This window comes from Chiloscyllium punctatum, chromosome 1 (assembly GCF_047496795.1).
Source record: "Chiloscyllium punctatum isolate Juve2018m chromosome 1, sChiPun1.3, whole genome shotgun sequence".
In the NCBI taxonomy this organism is placed as follows: Eukaryota; Metazoa; Chordata; class Chondrichthyes; order Orectolobiformes; family Hemiscylliidae; genus Chiloscyllium; species Chiloscyllium punctatum.
This window is the reverse complement of record NC_092739.1, coordinates 53,222,833-53,244,054: the sequence shown is the minus strand read 5'-3', so window position 1 is coordinate 53,244,054 and position 21,222 is coordinate 53,222,833. Positions and strand designations below refer to the sequence as shown.

General features: G+C 43.6%; 1 protein-coding gene across 7 annotated transcripts in view; it reads right to left on the bottom strand.

Annotated features, from left to right (window-relative positions):
• Positions 1–21,222, bottom strand: part of slit2 (slit homolog 2 (Drosophila)) — a 461,089-nt gene that overhangs the window by 105,856 nt on the left and 334,011 nt on the right. For 4 of the 7 annotated variants that reach the window (XM_072561962.1, XM_072562035.1, XM_072561986.1 and 1 more), the window contains 4 exons: positions 17,203–17,353; positions 12,851–12,925; positions 11,504–11,647; positions 5,124–5,267 (listed from right to left, as the gene is read on the bottom strand). In XM_072561962.1, the coding sequence (XP_072418063.1) occupies positions 5,124–5,267; positions 11,504–11,647; positions 12,851–12,925; positions 17,203–17,353 (514 nt within the window). Of the gene's footprint in view, positions 1–5,123; positions 5,268–11,503; positions 11,648–12,850; positions 12,926–17,202; positions 17,354–18,743; positions 18,762–21,222 lie in introns of all 7 variants that reach the window. The other 3 variants (XM_072562078.1, XM_072561956.1, XM_072561971.1) reach the window with 1 other exon arrangement.

Sequence of the window (21,222 nt, the reverse complement as noted above, 5' to 3'; positions counted from 1 at the left end):
GAGGGCATGAGATAGCCTTGACTGAGAAGATTAGGATCAATCCAAAGAGGTTCTTTCAGTATACTGAAGGAAAAAGAATAACTTGAGAGAGAATACGACACATCAAGGACCAAAGTGAACAGGTACATGTAGAACTGCAGGAGATGGGCAAGGTCCTCAATGACTATTTCCTCTCTGTATTCACTGTGGAGAAAGACATGAAGACTTGGGAACTTGGGCAAGTTAGTGCTGATATCTTGGGGACAGTCCATATCACAATAGAGAATGAATGAAGAAATCTCCTGATCCTGACCAGATATATCTAAGAACACTGCAAGAGGCTAGAGAAGCAATTGCAGGGACCCTGGCCAATATTTCTGAATCATTGTTAGCCACGGGGAAGGTCCTGGAAGCCTGGAGTATGGCAAATGTTGTGCCCTTATTCAAGAATGGCTATCAAGAAAAACTTAGGAATTATAGACCAGTAAGCCTAACATCTGTAGTAAGTTACTTGAGAAGATTGTAAGATATAAGATGTACATGTATTTGGAAAGATAGAGTTTGATTAGGAATATGAGAAAATGAGGACTGTAGATGCTAAGAGTATGGATGCTCAGAGTTGAGAGTGTGATGCTGGAAAAGCACAACAGATCAGACAGCATCTGAGGAGCAGGAGAATCAACATTTCAGGCATAAGTCCTTCATAGGGAAGGCCTCATTCCTGATGAAGGGCTGATGCCTGAAACGTCGATTCTCCTGCTCCTCGGATACTGCCTGATCTTTTGATTATGAATAGTCAGTCTGGCTTTGTGCGTGAGAGATCATGCCTCACAAATTTGTTAGAGTTCTTTAAGGAAGTGACGAGGAAGGTTGACGAGGAAAGGGTGGTGGACATAGTCTGATGGATTTCAGTAAGGCTTTTGATAAGGTTCCACCTGGTAGATTGCTCTGGAAGGTTAGATTACATGGAATCCAGGGGGAGTTGGCAAATTGGATGCACAATTGGCTTGATGATAGGAAGCAGAGAGTAAAAGTAGAAGGATCCTTGTCAGACTAGAGGCCTGTGACTAGTGGAGTGGCTCAGGACTCAGTGCTGGGCCTATTATTGTTTGTTATCTAGATCAACGACTTGGATGAGAACATCCAAAGCATGATTAATAAATTTGCACATGACACTAAAATAAATGGTATCATGGACAGTGAGGGAGGTTATCTGAAATTGCAGCAGGATCTTGATCAGTTGGGGAAGGGGGCCAAGAAATAGCAAATGGAGTTTAATGTAGTTAAGTGTGAGGTGTTGCATGGTGCAAAGTCAAATCAAGGTAGGAGTTTCAGAGTGAATGGTCAGGCCTTAATGGAACAGAGGGACCTTGGAGCTCAGGTGCATGGTTCGCTGAAAGTAGTGTCACAGGTAGATAGGGCACTGAAGAAGGCTTTTGGCACACTGGCCTTCATCAGTCAGGGCATTGAATATAGAAGTTGGGAAGTTATGTTGTAGTTGTACAGAAGTTGGTGAGACCACACTTGAAATATTGTGTTCAGTTTTGGTCACCTTGCTATACGAAGGATGTTATCAAACTGGAAAGAGTGCTGAAGAAATTTACAAGGATGTTGCCAGGACTCTATGATCTGAATTAAAGGAGAGATTGGACAGGCTAGAATGCTTTTTTTCTTAAGAGCATAGGAGACTGAGGGGGGGGGAATCTTATAGAAATGTATAAGATCATGAGGCATGGATAGGGTGAATGCACTCAGTCTTTTTTCACAGGGTTTTGGAATCAAGGACTAGAGGGCATCAGCTTAAGGTTAGAGGGGAACGAATAAAAGGGAACCTGAGGGGCAACTTTACTACACAGAGGGTGGTATGCATATGCAATGAACTGCCAGAGGAAATGGATTACTGGTGCTGGAAGAGCACAGCAGTTCAGGCAGCATCCAAGGAGCAGCGAAATCGACGTTTCGGGCAAAAGCCCTTCATCAGGAATAAAGGCAGAGAGCCTGAAGCGTGGAGAGATAAGCTAGAGGAGGGTGGGGGTGGGGAGAAAGTAGCATAGAGTACAATAGGTGAGTGGGGGAGGGGATGAAGGTGATAGGTCAGGGAGGAGAGGGTGGAGTGGATAGGTGGAAAAGGACATAGGCAGGTAGGACAAGTCCGGACAAGTCATAGGGACAGTGCTGAGCTGGAAGTTTGGAACGAGGGTGAGGTGGGGGAAGGGAAAATGAGGAAACTATTGAAGTCCACATTGATGCCCTGGAGTTGAAGTGTTCCAAGGCGGAAGTTGAGGCGTTCTTCCTCCAAGTGTCTGGTGGTGAGGGAGCAGCAGTGAAGGAGGCCCAGGACCTCCATGTCCTCGGCAGAGTGGGAGGGGGAGTTGAAATGTTGGGCCGCGGGGCAGTTCGGTTGATTGGTGTGGGTGTCTCGGAGATGTTCCCTAAAGCGCTCTGCTAGGAGGCGTCCAGTCTCCCCAATGTAGAGGAGACTGCATCGGGAGCAACGGATACAATAAATGATATTAGTGGATGTGCAAGGAAAACTTTGATGGATGTGGAAGGCTCCTTTAGGTCCTTGGATAGAGGTGAGGGAGGAGGTATGGGCACAGGTTTTACAGTTCCTGCGGTGGCAGGGGAAGGTGCCAGGATGGGAGGGTGGGTTGTAGGGGGGGCGTGGACCAGACCAGGTAGTCACGGAGGGAACGGTCTATGCGGAAGGTGGAAAGGGGTGGGGAGGGAAATATATCCCTGCTGGTGGGGTCTTTTTGGAGGTGGAAGAAATGTCGGCAGATGATTTGGTTTATGCGAAGGTTTGTAGGGTGGTAGGTGAGCACCAGGGCATTCTGTCCTTGTTACGGTTGGAGGGGTGGGGTCTGAGGGCGGAGGTGCGGGATGTGGACAAGATGCGTTGGAGGGCATCTTTAACCACGTGGGAAGGGAAAATTGCGGTCTCTAAAGAAGGAGGCCATCTGGTGTGTTCTGTGGTGGAACTGGTCCGCCTGGGAGCAGATCCAGCGGAGGCGGAGGAATTGGGAATACGGGATGGCATTTTTGCAAGAGGTGGGGTGGGAAGAGGTGTAATCCAGGTAGCTGTGGGAGTCGGTGGGTTTGTAAAAAATGTCAGTGTCAAGTCGGTTGTCATTAATAGAGATGGAGAGGTCCAGGAAGGGGAGGGAGGTGTCAGAGATGGTCCAAGTAAATTTAAGGTCAGGGTGGAACGTGTTGGTGAAGTTGATGAATTGCTCAACCTCCTTGTGGGAGCACGAGGTGGCACCAATGCAGTCATCAATGTAGCGGAGGAAGAGGTGGGAAGTGGTGCCGGTATAATTACGGAAGATCAACTGTTCTACGTAGCCAATAAAGAGACAGGCATAGCTGGGGCCCATACGTGTGCCCATGGCTACCCTTTTGGTTTGGAGGAAGTGGGAGGATTCGAAGGAGAAATTGTTAAGGGTGAGGTCCAGTTCAGCCAAACGAATGAGAGTGTCAGTGGAAGGGTACTGTTGGGGACGTGTGGAGAGGAAGAAATGGAGGGGTTGGAGGCCCTGGTCATGGCGGATGGAGGTGTAGAGGGATTGGATATCCATGATGAAGATGAGGCGTTGGGGGCCGGGGAAACGGAAGTCTTAGAGGAGGTGGATGGCGTGGGTGATGTCTCGAATGTATGTGGGGAGTTCCTGGACTAGGGGGGATAGGACAGTGTCGAGGTAGGTAGAGATGAGTTCTGTGGGGCAGGAGCATGCTGAGACAATGGGTCGGCCATGGTGGTCAGGCTTGTGGATCTTGGGAAGGAGGTAGAACCGGGCAGTGCAGGGTTCCCGGACTATGAGGTTGAAAGCTGTGGGTGGGAGATCTCCTGAGGTGATGAGGTTCTGTATGGTCTGGGAGATGATGGTTTGGGGATGGGGGGGGTGGCGTCATGGTCGAGGGGGCAGTAGGAAGAGGTGTCCTCGAGTTGGCGTTTGGCTTCAGAGGTGTAGAGGTCAGTGCACTGAGGCGGGTACATTAACAACATTTAAAGGCATTTGGACAAATACATGGATAGGAAAGGTTTCGAGGGGCACGGGCAAAGTACAGAGAAATGGGATTAGTGTGGGTGCACATTTTGGTCAGCATTAACCAGTTTGGGCTAAAGGGCTTGTCTCTGTGCTTAGGACTCTATGACTCTCGGACATGATGAGCCAACTGTTCTCTTTCTGTGCTGCAAGACTCAGTGGTTCTGTGAAGTCTAGCTAAGATGAACTTTGCTGGGACTGCAATAAAACAGGAAATGGATATGACCATGAGATGGTGGTGCATATCATGACATAAAAATTATGTGTAAGAGATGAGAGGAAGGATGGAATAATCTGTACTAATGAGACGTACTTATAGAGAAAAGTGTGAGACAAAATAGTGTAAAAACATTTATAGAAGACAAGCAGAGTGAGAAAACCATTAGTCACAGGTGAAGGTAAACCATTACAGGCCACAAAACACTAAAAGACACAAAGGTATCCATCCCTCCCATGTGCAGAATAGAACCCTGAGCCATAACTTTGTGCCAACACAAAGCAGGAACAAATGACATTTCAGGTGCCAAACATTTCCAGTGCCTCTATCGCACGTTTTCAGTTTAAATGAAGCCACACAATCCAGAACATAACACATTATTGGTTGCAGCTCATTCAGCTGTAATTCAAATTGTCAATGAACTTCAGCACATTGTCAAACTGAGCTGAACTAATAAAAAGTTAATTCAATCGGAAGATGAAAAGGTGAAGCCACAGCGACTTAAACGCAGATTGTATTTTTTCCTTAGAAGGGCCATTTCATTTACATGTCATTTCCAGACCTTCATCACTTATTTGCACGAGCAAATAGGTTTCCCTTTCGAGCTGACAGCCACGCTGATTATACTGATTACATGTCATTTCCAAAAAATGAATTTCCCACTGGAAGCTCCATTGCCCTCAAGAAACTAAACCATCAGCCAGAAAATCCATATAAATGAATAAATATAAAGAACGCTTGTTTTATTGTGTAAAACTAGATCACAAATTAAAATACTTTGGCATACATGCAAAGAACACAAGTCATCAATACCGAAAATGAAAGCCTACTTATTGAAATGTCCCCCCTTCGGTTTCTCATTATACCTCTTAAAAACTTACAATGTAGACAGAGAATGGAGAGTGTCAAATGCTCCTGGAGAAATGGTGGTTATCTGATTGTCATAGAGAGAGAGCAGGCGAACAGAACTCAGGCCTGTGAACGTGTTATTGCTGACACAACCAATTTTATTGCTCCTCAGCATCCTACAAGACAGAAAACAGAATTATTACAATATGATCAAAGGAAGCATTATACAAGGAACAATCCAGCCTGTAGACAGTGTCAAAAACTGTAGTGCTTCATAGTCAGAAAGTAAATATTAGTTCAAATAAAATTGCTCAAAAGATTTGAAAACGTAAAATGTGTTACAAAATATCTAAAGGTATTTGTAGAAATTGCAACAATCCTCAGTCTCCATGTTGTCATTGATGTTACTTTACTAAGATAAATTGCCACATGGATTGGAAGTGCTTTAAACAGAACTGCAAAAAGCCACAGGACTGCATGAATATCAGAGAAATTCAGGAATAGCTGAGTATGTTGGGTTATATGAACAGAATAACTTCATGACATTATTTGTGGATTTTAAAAAAACCTGTGCTTTGGAATTAACTCATGCCCTAAAGCACATATGGCTCTGCTGAGACACTGCAGGATCACAGCACCTTAGTAAAAACACTTCTGTATTTCTATAAAAGATAAAGCAAGTAATGCTTCAATGCGGCAATATTTACATCTTGCACCAGGAGAACTAAATTTCTTATTGCCAACTCCTTCCTATTCTACAGCTGTAATAACAAGCCAACTGTTCAGTTCACACCAACAAAACTTCAGCCCTTCATCAGCTTAAGTGTCCCAAAGCTTTTTATACATGCTTTGACCTTTTGCTTGCTATCTGAGCTTAACTAGATGCATCTTTATGGCCAGAAGGCTAAAGGATTAATGGCAATGACATTTGTAAACTCAGCATTAATTTTTTGCAGATTAGGCATTTCAAAAGTCTTAACCACTGTTACAGCTGAAGCAAAACTCATTCAGGAAACTATTCGTGGCTACAGCTGCCTTCATGACATAATCCAGACCTTTTTTGATATCTGTTCAAGGGATGTTGCACTAGCATTTATTTCCATCCCTAGCTGCCCAGACAGAAGTTACAAGTCAACCACGCTATTGTGGGACTGGAGTCACATGTAGGCAAGACTAGGTAAAAATGGCATATTTGCTTCTCTACGAGGCATTCATGGTTTTTTTAAAAAAACACATCACTTGACAATAGTTACACAATCGCCATTAGGCTACATTTTAATTCCAGATATTTTACTGAATTCAAATTTAAATATCTAACACTGTGAGGTTTGGACCTATGTACCTGAAACATTAGCCTAGCCTTCTGGATTACTAGGCTAATAACATTACCACGGCCCTGTCACATCACCATCAGTTCAGTCACAGTGAGTGAAGAAGTTCTTCATTAACTGTTTTCTGTAATTTTCTTAGTTCTTCTTTAGACAGCACCAACCTAAGCTGAGGTGTAATTTCTGACTGTCAGCTGCTCTCTCAACTTATGACAGCCAGCAGCTAGAACAACAAGGGTTTCAGATATACGGGAACTTCAATACTTCCAAGTTCCCTTTTAATTCACCCAGCTAATACATCTCACTAAAGAGGCATGCTTATCAAAATAAAATGAATGGAAACTGTTTCATTAGTTGTTAACAAATGGTGTTGTTTTATTAACCCTGGAGGCAGGCCAGTTGCTGGAGGCATGTTTAGTCAGGTAGAAAATTAAGGGGTGGAGCTGCCTCATTGCCATTCTGACTTTGTCCAATTAAGCTCCAGGCAGAAAGTATCAAGGACAGCTTTCCCACCCAGAGGCCAATTGAGGCCTTTAAGACAACACTTAAGGCAGGGCTTCTCAAAGTGGGGGAAAGGGAGTGCTGGTGGTCTAGGTGAAGTCGCGAGCTGAAATTTTGGATCACATGCCCTGAGGCAGTAATGGCTGACCCTCTTCTCATTACTCTCTTAGGTTCTTTCTTCTAGCCCCCAGACTCACTGAGGGATCATGATAAGCCTCAAAATGGAGAAGGATTTGGGAAACACTGACATAAAAGAGTCTTATCCTTATGCTGCTATTATTCTACCAATGGCATGTATACTGACCACACATGCCATGTTTACTGACCACACAACAAACCTTGTTGGGTCTGTCTACAATGTAGTATGAGGGTGGTGTTACCATGGAGTCAAACATCCGAAAGGGGGCCCAAGGAACTCATTCCCCTTCCTTTTTATTAACATTTTCTCTGCAACATTTATTGTGCATCATTTACCTTTCTCTAAAACCTCCATTGATGAGGCACAGACCTCAGTGGAGCATTAGCAGGTGTTAGTGCTCTCAGTGGTGCTTTTGATATTGGAGAGTTGCCAGCCTCTGAATCATAACCACTTTAGGTGTCGGATGCTTGTGCCACATTAGATGGTTGGGCACTTTGAATGGGGAACATCAGACGAATGGGGAACATCAGAGGAAGCATTCATAGTACCAGTTGGGCATTTTATTCATCGAGCCCGCCCAAGATCCTATCTGGAGGTCTGGAGCTTTGCTGTGTGTGTCATAATCCATCTATTGAAGCAAATCATGTCAAAAATGCATGATTCAAAATTATGTACTCTTGCTCACATCTGATGTCAAAATGAAAATGAAAATGTTCTTAACAAGTCAGCACATAAATTAGTTAGAAGAATAGGCCATTCAGCCCTTCAAGCCTGTTCCGCCATCCACTATGATTATGGCTGATCTGATTGCAGTCCAAACCATAACCTTTGACTTCTTTGTTGGTCAGAATCTACCTATATCTGCCTTAAAAATATTCAATAACTCAGCCTCCACCGCTCTCTGGAGTCAAGAGTTCATATCACTTCAAGAGAAAAGAAAGTTCTCTTCATCTCTGTCTTAAGTGGGGAAAACATTTTACTTCAAAACTGGGTTGCCTAGTCTTGGTTTCTCCCACAGAGGAAACAACCTTTCTATCCAGTCTGTCAAGTCCTCTTAGGATCCTATAAATTTCAATAAGATCACTTCTCATTCTTCTAAACTGCATGAATACTGGTCCAGCCTGTCTAACCTTTCCTCATAAGGTAAATCCTTCTATTCCATGTATCTGTTGAGCAAACACTCTTTGAATTGCTTCTGACACAATTATTTCCTTTCTTAAATATGGAGACTAAACTGTATACAGTACTCCAGATGTGGTCTCACAAAAGCCTGATACAAGTTTAGCAGAACATTATTACTTTTATATCCCAGCCTCCTTAAAATAAATTACAACACTTACTTGTCTTCTTAATCATTTGCTGTACTTGCATACTAATTTTATATGATTCAAGAACTAGGTTACCCAGATCCCTCTGTAACTCAAAGTTCTGCATTTCTCTTCATTTAAACAATACACTATTTTCTAATCTTTCTGCTAAAGTGGACAAATTCACATTTTTTCACACTCAACTCCATCTATTAAAATGTATCCACTCATTTAACCTCACTCACCTCGAGCAAATAAAAGTTAACAGTAAGATTCTTGCAAAGCATTGTAAAGTATTGCAAAGTAATATGCAATTTCGAAGGAAAGTGTTTGCATTTAAAGCCTGGAATTTTCGCTCCCAAGTCAAGAATTAAAATCATGAAAGGCTCAAACTCAATCACCAAATTTTCGAAAAAGTGTCCTGCATTGTCAAAGCTTGCTTCTGGGTGTGGGATGGAGGTTAAATGGAATCAGAAGGAGTACAGAGGCAATCACATGGGCTTCTGGGTGGTTAGACGGGCTGTGGGATACAACTGGCATAAAAATCTAAGCGTTCATCCCAGCTTCCAAAAAAACAAATTTTAAAAACCCTCCTTCACTCATAACTGCTCATATTCTGCCACTCATATCTTCCATACCAAACTATGACGTCTGTGTATTCCCCTGGCATTGTGCTCTCCATGCCAACCAGTGCCCCAAGACCACTCTCATGAATATTCACTTCCTCCATATTAATCTATGCCCCTTCAACCACCTCCAATCGTCCTTTCTACGTGTTATGCCAAAAATACCCCCTCCAACCATCCTTTGCCCAACACCGTAAATGTCAACTCAAACATCATTAACCTTGAGAAGACCTCAGAACCCATGCTGAGATGAAAAAAAAATTCTAAGTGCCTGCCAATGAATTTATTTTTCTGAAAAATTCCATTCATTAAAAACCCATACACCATATTTAGTTATCTTCAACTGCTTAATTACTTCTAAAAACAAGCATTTATATTTACAACCCCATTTCAAAGACCTGATAATCACTTGTAATCATCAATCAAACTGGGAACTGACTGGCATTCCATTGTGATGATAGTTTTGATATCAGTCCTAGAACAGAAATCACATAATCCCTTTGGTTTATGTGTCATCAGACAGAGTGAAACATCAGGCACGTTTTTTAACACCAGAAGTGACTTAAGGTTACTAAAGTTGAAACTTTTCAATAGCTCGCTTGACAATTCCAATGAACTTATCTCGTCTTTGCACACATACATCTCTATATTACTAAAACCACACGTAACAGATATGTCGCAAAGGTTACCTCACCTCTCTCAAAGGGCTCCTAACATCTCCCAAGGGTGTCCATGGACCCTTCCAAAAGAGTACACTACCTCATTAAATAATTTGGGCAGCTTTGGACCTTCTGCTAATTGGTCAAAAACCCATAAAGCATGTTTTTGACATCTAACTAGTAAAAATTGGATCTGTTTGAAGGAAATTGCATTTTTACATGTGCAATTGCCTCCATCTTACCCTGACAAAAATGATAGCTGCTAGGTCCAGACACACTACTTTGGCAATCGGAGCCCTGGGAATATTTCAAATGGTGACACCCTTCAGCATTAAGAAACTTCAGGCCATGTACTCCCTCACCAGGTCTCCAAAATTACAATGAATTGATTCCTTTCAATATGTTGTTATATCGGGCAAAGGCAGCAGTTAGCTTTGCATACAAGGAAGCAAATGATAGAATGATGAATTAATCTGTGTTGTTGGAAATAAAGTTAACCAAACATGAGGTGCACTTCCCATTTGCAACCAGAAAAGGTCCCAAGTTTAATAATACATCTAAAATACAGTTTTTCCTTGTTACTGCACTGAAATAACAACATTGAAGATTTTTTAGATTACTTTTTAGATTAGATTACTTAGATTACTTACAGTGTGGAAACAGGCCCTTCAGCCCAACAAGTCCACACCGCCCCGCCGAAGCGCAACCCACCCATACCCCTACATCTACCCCTTACCTAACACTACGGGCAATTTAGCATGGCCAATTCACCTGACCTGCACATCTTTGGAGTGTGGGAAGAAACTGGAGCACCCAATTTTAATGCACAAATTTTTGATTCAGGAGCAAGTTTGTGAGCAACTGATCCAAGCTTATACCAATAAATACTCCCATTTGATTCAACATGAAACACTTAAATTTACAAAGTACTGTAGACAATGGATTTAAGTCAACCAATTTCCATCACCCTACTGGCTTTAACGTGTCACACTTTCCTGGGTTCCATTCAGCAAAGGATGACTTGTGCAGAATCACTCTTTTCCACTGCATGCACAAAAGTCATGTTCTCATAAGTAGGTATGCTGATTTCAATAAAAAAGGCAAGTGGGCGGCACAGTGGCTCAGTGTTAGCACTGCTGCCTCACAGCGCCAGCGACCCAGGTTCAATTCCTACCTCAGGCAACTGGCTGTGTGGAGGTTGCGCATTCTCCCTGTGTCTGCGTGTGTTTCCACCCACAGTCCAAAGATGTGCAGGTTAGGTGAATTGGCCATGCTAAATTGCCCGTAGTGTTAGGTGAAGGGGTAAATGAAGGGGAATGGGTCTGGGTGGGTTGCTCTTTGGAGGGTCGGTGTGGACTTGCTGGGCCGAAGGGCCTGTTTCCACACTGTAGGGAATCTAATCAAGTGCACTAATTCTGCTAAAATCTGAATAGAAATTTAAAATTGCATTTTGCACCTCCAACACAACGTCTGTGATGCTAATTTCTGCGAAATTATTATCACTTGATTGAGTGTTCAAATAATGTAAACCATTGTATAGGAAGAATAAATAAGGTCACCACTTTCAAGGTGCCTATTAAAAATTTGACAAGTTTATTTCCTGGTTAAATGTAAACATTGCTAACTCCTTTATTTTTATTGAGCGCTGATCTTCAGAATGCATGCATGTTACCTAAACCAATGGAAAAACTTGGGAAAGGTATCCAAGGGGATAATGATCATGTCCATTATGAGACTTTTATTCAGGTGAAAAAACTGAAAGCAAACTCAGGAGGCAGTTATTACAAACTACAGTAGGGACTTTGTTCAGTTGTGTAAAATGGACAATTAAAAGCAGAACTCTTTTACTTACAATGTTTTAAGACTGTCCAATCCTTTGAACATTTTGCGGTGCACAGTTTCCAAGCGGTTACCTGTCAGTAACAATTCATTCACACCGCTAGCTCCCTCGAATGCACCCTCCTCAATATCTGTAATCTTATTATTGCTCAAGTTTCTGAAAGATAAAATATGGAAGAAATTCAGTAAGTTACGACCTTAGTTGAAAGTGTTCACCTGAACTGAGCTTAAATATCAGTTTGCAGCATGCAAGCTTTGCCTTATTTGGAAAAGAGAAAGCAAATATTTCATGAAAGGCATTTTCTTCAGTTAGTAATCTGCTGGACATTTCAAAAGCCAAGAGCACAGTGTCTCAGTGGTTAGCACAGCGCCAGGGACCTGGGTTTGATTTGCGCCTCGAGTGACTGTATGTGTGGAGTTTGCACATTTTCCCCGTGTCTGTGTGGGTTTCCTCTGGGTATTCTGGTTTCCTCCAACAATCCAAAGATGTGCAGACCAGGTGAATTAGCCATGCTCAACTGCCCATACTGTTAGGTGCATTAGTCAGAGGGAAAATGTAGGGAAATTATTCTGGGTGGGTTACCCTTTGGAGTGTCAGTGTGAATTTGTTGGGCCGAAGGGCCTGTTTCCACATTGTAGGGAATCTAATCTAAAACATAAACTAGATTCTGTGAACATAATCAGATAGTACAGTGAAGCCTGCCTCTCCCTCACAAACACATTGGAAAGGACTTTATATTCTCTGACAGAACACAATTCTGAAGTACTGGTGATGTACAAGGTTGGAATTTGGAGCAAGTTGACAACAAGATCAAAATGCTTAATTTGTCCTAAGCACTGTTTTTAATGCCCAAGTCAGGAAGTGAACACTAAATTTAAATTCTTACTGATACTCAAACAGTAGTTCATATTGATACCAAGGTCTGTCATCTAAAACAGCTCTTTGCCATCTTTTTCTTTCAAAAAATATATTGAAATTATCAGAAGTATCGATTTTCTATATATAGTTAAAGGGGACTATTAATTTGGGCCTGTTACAGAGGAAGTTATGGAAGATTGTTGCACTTGCGCTTGGCTTGCTGTATCTGGCAGCCCCTCTGTGCCAGCACAAGAGGTCAGCTGGCTGAATGTGAAATCTTGAGAGATGCCGGTGCTTGACTTATGAAGAGCTGCTTTTGGCAGCAGCTTAGCACACAGGAGCAACCTGCCAACTCCAATCCGCCTCACTATTCATACTAACAGCATATTACAGGTCACTTGTGTAATTGTCTTAAATAATGTCTTTCGCAAAACAGAGCCGACAGAGATGGGAGCTGCTCACCAGCTGCACTGAGAAAAACTGTCGGAAAGTTCAACTCACATTTTACGGAGCTGAGGGAGTTTCTTGAAGATCCCAGTGGCTTCCAACACTGTAAACTCATTGTTATTAAGGCGCCTGAAATGTTCAAGTGAAAAAATAAATAAGTTAGAAAAATATCTTCCAAAGTGCATTCCTAAACTTTTCACACTTCAAACCTGTAGTTTCTTCAACATGAACCTGATGCTTCCTTTCAGGTAGATTTGATCAATATAGTGTTGAACAATGCAACCAGCCAGATATTGAATACAGGGAGAAAGGGAGGATTGCAAATTGATTACAGTGTCACTCTCACTTTCAAATGAAAAATTGAATCATGCGTCCTTCTTTCAGGAACACAAAGGAAATGTGAAACTGAATAAAGATTTGCTTAGGACCATGGAATTGATTTACGTCAACGCTAATTGTGAACATGAGGCAGAAATGGACCACTACAATTACAGAACATGTGACAGTTGTCATAGCACCTCAATTTGTCACTGTTAGTTTTGATTGAATTACCATTATCCTTGACTGAAGAATGAGCACTGCAGAAATGATTAAATTCAAACCCCTCTCAGATAACAACTTTCTCTCTTCTCCCAGAGTTTTTAACCCAATGCTGATCTTTACTTGGTGGCAGTCTCAGCTTTTGCTAAGCACACATTTTGATGGAACTATTCATTATCCATTTGACAGGTTGGCTTGACAGAGGACTGTTCACAACTTTCAACAAAATTATATTTTCCGGCTGAAGACACCAGGATGTGATAAGGAGCAGGCATCCTGGCTGACAATCCATTATCCTAGTCCAGACTGAGATCCAGTAAAAATTAGCAAAACCCAACTTCATGCCTCAGTTCCACGTTCCACCTTGTGGTTGCCAATAGAACAAATGGGCAAATGGGACCAAAAGCTTCAAGTGCAGGGCCTGAAATACAAGGCCTTGGACAACAATTAAAATTAGACCACTCAATTTATTTCCACGAAAGGAAAATACTTCTGCAAAAACAGAAGAACAGCTGCAATTGGAATATATGCATTGTGTGTTATACTGCAATAATTCCAGCTCAGACATATGTGTTTTTCTTTTGAAAGACAGAAATAGGGCATGAGATTCAGCCCATTTGATTTGTAACCTACATATGTTTCTTCCTGTGAATCACATGAGCTACATCAGCCATGACTATGGGTTGTACATTTGGGATGCTGTCCCTGTGAGTTATACATTGGGCATGCTTTCCCTATGAGTTAAACATTGAGTATGCGGTCCCTGTAGGTTATTCATTTCATATGCTATCCCTGTGGATTACACGTTGGGCATGCTTTCCATGTGGGTTACACACTGGCCAATGCTGTCATTGCAGCTTATACAATGGTGAACTATTCTCAGTACATCAACTGCTGAAAATGTGTTGCTGGAAAAGCGCAGCAGGTCAGGCAGCATCAAAGGAACAGGAGAGTCGACGTTTCGGGCATAAGCCCTTCTTCAGGAATGAGGAAAGTGTGTCCAGCAGGCTAAGATAAAAGGTAGGGAGGAGGGACTTGGGGGAGGGGCGTTGGAAATGTGATAGGTGGAAGGAGGTCAAGGTGAGGGTGATAGGCTGGAGTGGGGTGATAGGCCGGAGTGGGGTGGGGGCAGAGAGATCAGGAAGAAGATTGCAGGTTAGGAAGGCGGTGCTGAGTTCACGGGATTTGACTGAGACAAGGTGGGGGGAGGGGAAATGAGGAAACTGGAGAAATCCGAGTTCATCCCTTGTGGTTGGAGGGTTCCTAGGCGAAAGATGAGGTGTTGCTTTGGTCTGGCGATGGAGGAGTCCAAGGACCTGCATGTCCTTGGTGGAGTGGGAGGGGGAGTTGAAGTGTTGAGCTACGGGGTGGTTGGGTTGGTTGGTCCGGGTGTCCCAGAGGTGTTCTCTGAAACGTTCAGCAAGTAGGCGGCCTGTCTCCCCAATATAGATGAGGCCACATCGGGTGCAGCGGATGCAATAGATGATGTGTGTGGAGGTGCAGGTGAATTTGTGGCGGATATGGAAGTATCCCTTGGGGCCTTGGAGGGAAGTAAGGGGGAAGGTTTGGGCGCAAGTTTTGCATTTCTTGCGGTTGCAGGGGAAGGTGCCGGGAGTGGAGGTTGGGTTGGTGGGGGGTGTGGACCTGACGAGGGAGTCACGGAGGGAGTGGTCTTTTTGGAACGCTGATAGGGGAGGGAAGGGAAATATATCCCTGGTGGTGGGGTCCGTTTGGAGGTGGAGGAAATGACGGCGGATGATACGCTGTACATGGAGGTTGGTGGGGTGGTAGGTGAGGACCAGTGGGGTTCTGTCCTGGTGGTGGTTGGAGGGGCGGGGCTCAAGGGCGGAGGAGCGGGAAGTGGAAGAGATGCGGTGGAGGGCATCGTCGACCACATCTGGGGGGAAATTGCGGTCCTTGAAGAAGGAGGCCACCTGGGTTGTACGGTTTTGGAACTGGTCCTGCTGGGAGCAGATGCGGTGGAGACAAAGGAATTGGGAATATGGGATGGCGTTTTTACAGGGGGCAGGGTGGGAGGAGGTATAGTCTAGGTAGTTGTGGGAGTCGGTCGGTTTATAGTAAATGTCCGTGTTGATTCGGTCGCCCGAGATAGAAATGGAATGGTCTAGGAAGGGGAGGGAGGAGTCTGAGACGGTCCAGGTGAATGAGGTCAGGGTGGAAGGTGTTGGTAAAGTGGATGAACTGTTCAACCTCCTCATGGGAGCACGAGGCAGCGCCAATACTGTCATCGATGTAGCGGAGGAAAAGGAGGGGGTGGTGCCAGTGTAGCTGCGGAAGATGGACTGTTCCACATATCCTACGAAGAGGCAGGCATAGCTGGGGCCCATGCGGCTGCCCATGGCTACTCCTTTGGTTTGGAGGAAGTGGGAGGATTGGAAAGAGAAGTTGTTCAGGGTGAGGACCAGTTCAGTCAGTTGAAGGAGGGTGTCAGTGGAAGCGTACTGGTTGGTACAGCGGGAAAGGAAGGGAAAGCCACCTCCAAACGGACCCCACCACCAGGGATATATTTCCCTTCCCTCCCCTATCAGCGTTCCAAAAAGACCACTCCCTCCGTGACTCCCTCGTCAGGTCCACACCCCCCACCAACTCAACCTCCACTCCCGGCACCTTCCCCTGCAACCGCAAGAAATGCAAAACTTGCGCCCAAACCTTCCCCCTTACTTCCCTCCAAGGCCCCAAGGGATACTTCCATATCCGCCACAAATTCACCTGCACCTCCACACACATCATCTATTGCATCCGCTGCACCCGATGTGGCCTCCTCTATATTGGGGAGACAGGCCGCCTACTTGCGGAACGTTTCAGAGAACACCTCTGGGACACCCGGACCAACCAACCCAACCACCCCGTAGCTCAACACTTCAACTCCCCCTCCCACTCCACCAAAGACATGCAGGTCCTTGGACTCCTCCATCGCCAGACCATAGCAACACGACGGTTGGAGGAAGAGTGCCTCATCTTCCGCCTAGGAACCCTCCAACCACAAGGGATGAACTCAGATTTCTCCAGTTTCCTCATTTCCCCTCCCCCCACCTTGTCTCAGTCAAATCCCTCGAACTCAGCACCGCCTTCCTAACATGCAATCTTCTTCCTGACCTCTCCGCCCAAACCCCACTCCGGCCTATCACCCTCACCTTGACCTCCTTCCACCTATCGGATTTCCAACGCCCCTCCCCCAAGTCCCTCCTCCCTACCTTTTATCTTAGCCTGCTGGACACACTTTCCTCAGTCCTGAAGAAGGGCTGATGCCCGAAACGTCGATTTGCCTGTTCCTTGGATGCTGCCTGACCTGCTGCACTTTTCCAGCAACACATTTTCAGCTCTGATCTCCAGCATCTGCAGTCCTCACTTTCTCCTCAGTACATCAACTCCCAAACAAGACCCATAGCATCCAGCTCTGAGTCACAAGGGCCAAACCAAGAAATTGGTTTCCATATTATTTAATGTCTCTCAATAACGTAGACATAAAACTTCATTCAGTTTTTAATGACTTGACACCTTATGCACATATGATAAACAGAAAATAATGGTTTATGGTTAACAAGATCACCCTCTGACAAAAGACATGGTCACTACTTTTTAAATTCTATTGCATCTACAAAGCTTAGCCAACATCAGCACAGTTGCTAACAGACATCTAGGCAATTAATTTTCCCCTTTTTTTTCTAATGATCATGTGGCAACTGACAATCCATCTCCCATGAGAGTTCCCTCTTTCTTTCAGTGCAAGGGATGTCTGAAGTGATTTTCTAAATAAAAGCTAGTCTTTTATTTCACTAACAAAGTGTAGATTAGAAAGACTAGGCACATGAGTGATGAGAAGTAAGCTTGCTCTGCCAACTTACAACTCTGCAGTGTACTGAGGGATGTGATCAGGAATTTTCGCAAGTCTTTGATTGGAGCAGTCCACTGTGGTTCCCTCACATCGACACTTTTCAGGGCAAGCAAGATCCAGGAAGCAGTCTCCGCTGAGTTTGGATCTGTAATCCTCTGTGCCTGCAGATTATTTGAGTCAAAATATGCAGATTATTCACATCAGCAGACTGAAAAGCAGACATTTTAACAGGAGAAGTGGAAATACACAAAGAGACTCAATTAAAAGCAAGACAGGGAAATCTTGGGTAGATTTTACAAAGACCATACAAAAAGCAAAACTAAAATACTATAGCTGGATCTTGAACTTTATCACACAGTAAAGACAAGATCCAAAAGAGTAGGTGTAATATTTACAGGTTAACCTTTCAATGCAGGCTCCTTCTGATGCAATTTCTATTACAAAACTAATGGCCTTTTCACTATTCCTGTAGCTAGCTCATAATGTTGCTAAGCCATATCTAATTCAATTTAGTGCTCCCACCTGAGCCATTCATTTGAAATAGTGAGTGGAATTCCAAAGACTAAACACTTCCAGATCCACAGTAACACATCTGCTACATTCATTACATTTGTTTTTTCACTTGTTTTTATTTCTTCTTACATTTAACCTTGTCTGTCGTTTTATCCACTTTATCATAAGAAAAATTCAAATCAGCAATGACCTCAACACAAATATCATCAAATTGGTCTCTAGCTCTCAAAGCCCCTGTCGGTAGAACTACCATCCTGAGCTTTATTGGCCTTTGATCACAGACGTACGGCACACTGCCTCTCCCTAGACACTCCTATTGTTTGTAGCTTGACATGCTGTAGAAGGCAGACGTGACGCTCCATGGTGCTTGACAGAACCATGTTTTATTCGTACCTTGCAACCACATGGTTAGATCAAGCACAACGGAAAATCCCGCTGAGTTTCAGAACTGCATCAGCTAGGCCAGGTAAAAGTGGGAGGGAAAATAGTAGAGGAAAGAAGTAGAGCATTCTACAGTAAGAGGAATAGAATGTGGGGTGCTGGGGTTCAACAGCATTAGTAAAAACAAGGGGAACATTCTATTTCCACTTCCAGTTACTGTTCAGCTGGACAACTATAATGAATTATATGCTGAACATATACAATACACGTGCCTACATGAAAGAATAATGCTTTCTAGTTGGATATTTCTTTATTTCAGGATTTGAGGTCACAAGCCAACTAAGTCATTTCAAAAACCAGTTATGTTGGGACAGATGAAGGACATGAAGATATGGGGAAGGGAAGGGGGCACCTGTGATTAAGTGCTGGATGGTTACTTATGGGCTGATAACAGGTTGAGTGTGGGGCATCAAGATAGGAGTATAAAGGAAAGAAATATATGCTGGGAGAATGGGGGAAGGGATGATGGAGGGGGAAATGTGCAAGAGGTGGGGGTGGAGGGGCAGTATGTTGGTAGAGAATATTGGACCAGATCTGAAAGGAAGAGGTGAAGGTGGCAGAGGTAACGTATCAGGTAGCACACAAATTTGTACTTACAGCCAAAATGGTGAATTCCTGCAAAAGGTAAAGAAGCAGAGAAGGAAAAGAGAGACAGAGCGATTGCATTTATATTGCTGAAAGCAAAGAAAGCAGCCAATCCATTTGAGCTAAGACTCTGCAGAAAATTCACTATTAATTAGTTTGTATATATATAGATTCATTGCAAGGATTACCTTAACTATTAGATTGTACCCAGGTAGAATACAGTCCTAAAGAGAACCAGCCAGATAAGAGACCTAAAACCTCTCAAGGAAAAATTTCACTGTGCCATTACATTGAAGTCTCTGTCAATCAATAAGTTGAACTTATTGAACTATGAGCTGGATTTTATGACCTTAATGTGGGTCCTTCCCACCATATGGAGAACTGTCAGAAAGCTCCTATTGTTTACATGAAGGAGTTCTGATTTAGGTGGCCATCGTCAGGTCTTCCCTGCGATTTAGAAACCTGATGGCACCAAGAACTGCCAACCAATTAAAGGTAGACAGCATCCAATTGTCTGTCAGCACCATCAAAGGGGAGTGGCTGTGGATGGTAATACACCCATCAAAGGCCTAGGATCATTCAGGAACCAGACCACTTGATAGGTGACAGCAGGTTTGGTATTGCAGGGAATGGGTCAAAGCTGTGTGTGTGTGTGTGTGTGTGTTGGGTGTGTGTTGGGTGTGTGCTGGGTGTGTGTGGGGTGTGTGTGGGGTGTGGGGGTGGGGAATGTATTAGATGGATGGGCTGGTTGGTTGCCTTTTGAAAAAGGAATTCACTGGCAAACCTTACAGGGTTTCTGAGAGATCTTCAGGAGGCACACAAAGCCCATGCTATCCAAAGCCACCACTAAATCCTGATGAAATCACTAATAATTGCTTTTAAATGGCTTGCTAATGAGCTTCAGAAACCCACAGAATGGTGCCTCTGCAGCAGCCCATTCCTCCTGTTGACTTAAACCTTCTTTTATTTGCTTGTGGAATGTGGGTGTCTCTGGCTGGGCCAGCATTTTTAATCTGTCCCTGGTTGCCCTTGAGGTGGAAGTCAGCTGCCTTCTTGAATCTCTGCAGTCCATGTGCTGTACGTGGGATCGGACTTCCCACTCGCAGGAATGACAGCCACTGCCTTCCCTGTGAATATGTTGTTCTGCCCATTGCCTAGTCCCCTCTTACGGGATCCTTCAATCTGGCCCTACATATGTTCATAAATAATGATGAGAAACATGAGGGGTTTTCTCAAATAAATGTAACTTTCCCAAAGCTGTTGGATATATTAAGTATTCAATTAAATTTACTATCCAAGCTTTTAATCATTATTGTATACTTAGAAACAATCTCTCACATCCTAATAAATTTGTGCTTCATCAAAGTAGTTCCTATTTTTAGCCTGAGCTTTTCTTTTAGTGTTATTCACTCACTGAACATGGACATCGCTGACTCAGCCAGTATTTGTTACCCATCAAGGGCCCTGGAGAAGGTGGTGGTAAGGTAAGCTTGCTTGAGAATTTATTCTTCAAACAATTGATGTTTTGATTGGTTCACACATATACATGGCATTCTAACTAACATGTCAGCCTGTTTGGACAATACTGCATTCATACAGACATACCACACTTTACCAAATGACATGTAGGTAGGAGGGAAAATGGCTGGAAAGTTGCAGGGAAGTTTGAATGGGAACATGGCACCTCCATTCATTATAGTAACAAAAGCACGGCTATACAGTTGCCAAAGGTACGAAAATGGAACTAAAGGTGATTCTACAATCCAGCACTACTAGCGGGAAGTCTCCTTCATAGGTAAACCTTTTCAGGAAGTGGTCGGTGGGATTGACTGTGATTTTCCAAGACAAGATTCCTCTCAAGTGCTGCTAGTCACATGGAGTATCAGCAACCACAGAATTGCCCCTACTGTCTGCTTGGTGTATTCCCACTGGCGCAGCACTGGTTAAAAATGCCCAGGGCTGAATTCTCTTTGGCGCTTGTTACAGCAACATGTATAATGAGAATGCTGTATTGTAAAGTGCTTATAATGTATTGAACTTGCGACACTGATGCTCATCCATAATAACAGGAAGTACTGCACTGTCAAGGGTGCCATCTTTTGAATGAGTTGTGGAAAATAATGTGACAGAATTTTGGGCAAGAGAAGGGGCATGATCACTGGTATTCTGGTCAATATTACTAAAAAAAAGGAGGCTGTGCAAACTCCTACAATATGACAGTGACTATACATCAATAGATGTACTTCTATGCTGGAAAGTGCTTTGCAACATCTTAAGGTTATTACAGGTACTATATAAATGCAAGACTTTTCCGATTGCAACATTGTACAATGTACTTTCAATCCTCAACGCATCAGCAGATGTTTTACTGTCAGCCGATCCCTGAGGGAAATCACATCAAGGTCACATGCAGTTAGCTGCAGAAAGGGTTAAGCAGATTGTAGAAATTCTCCAGATGACTGTGGAATGGACCTGTCATGAATCAAAAGAG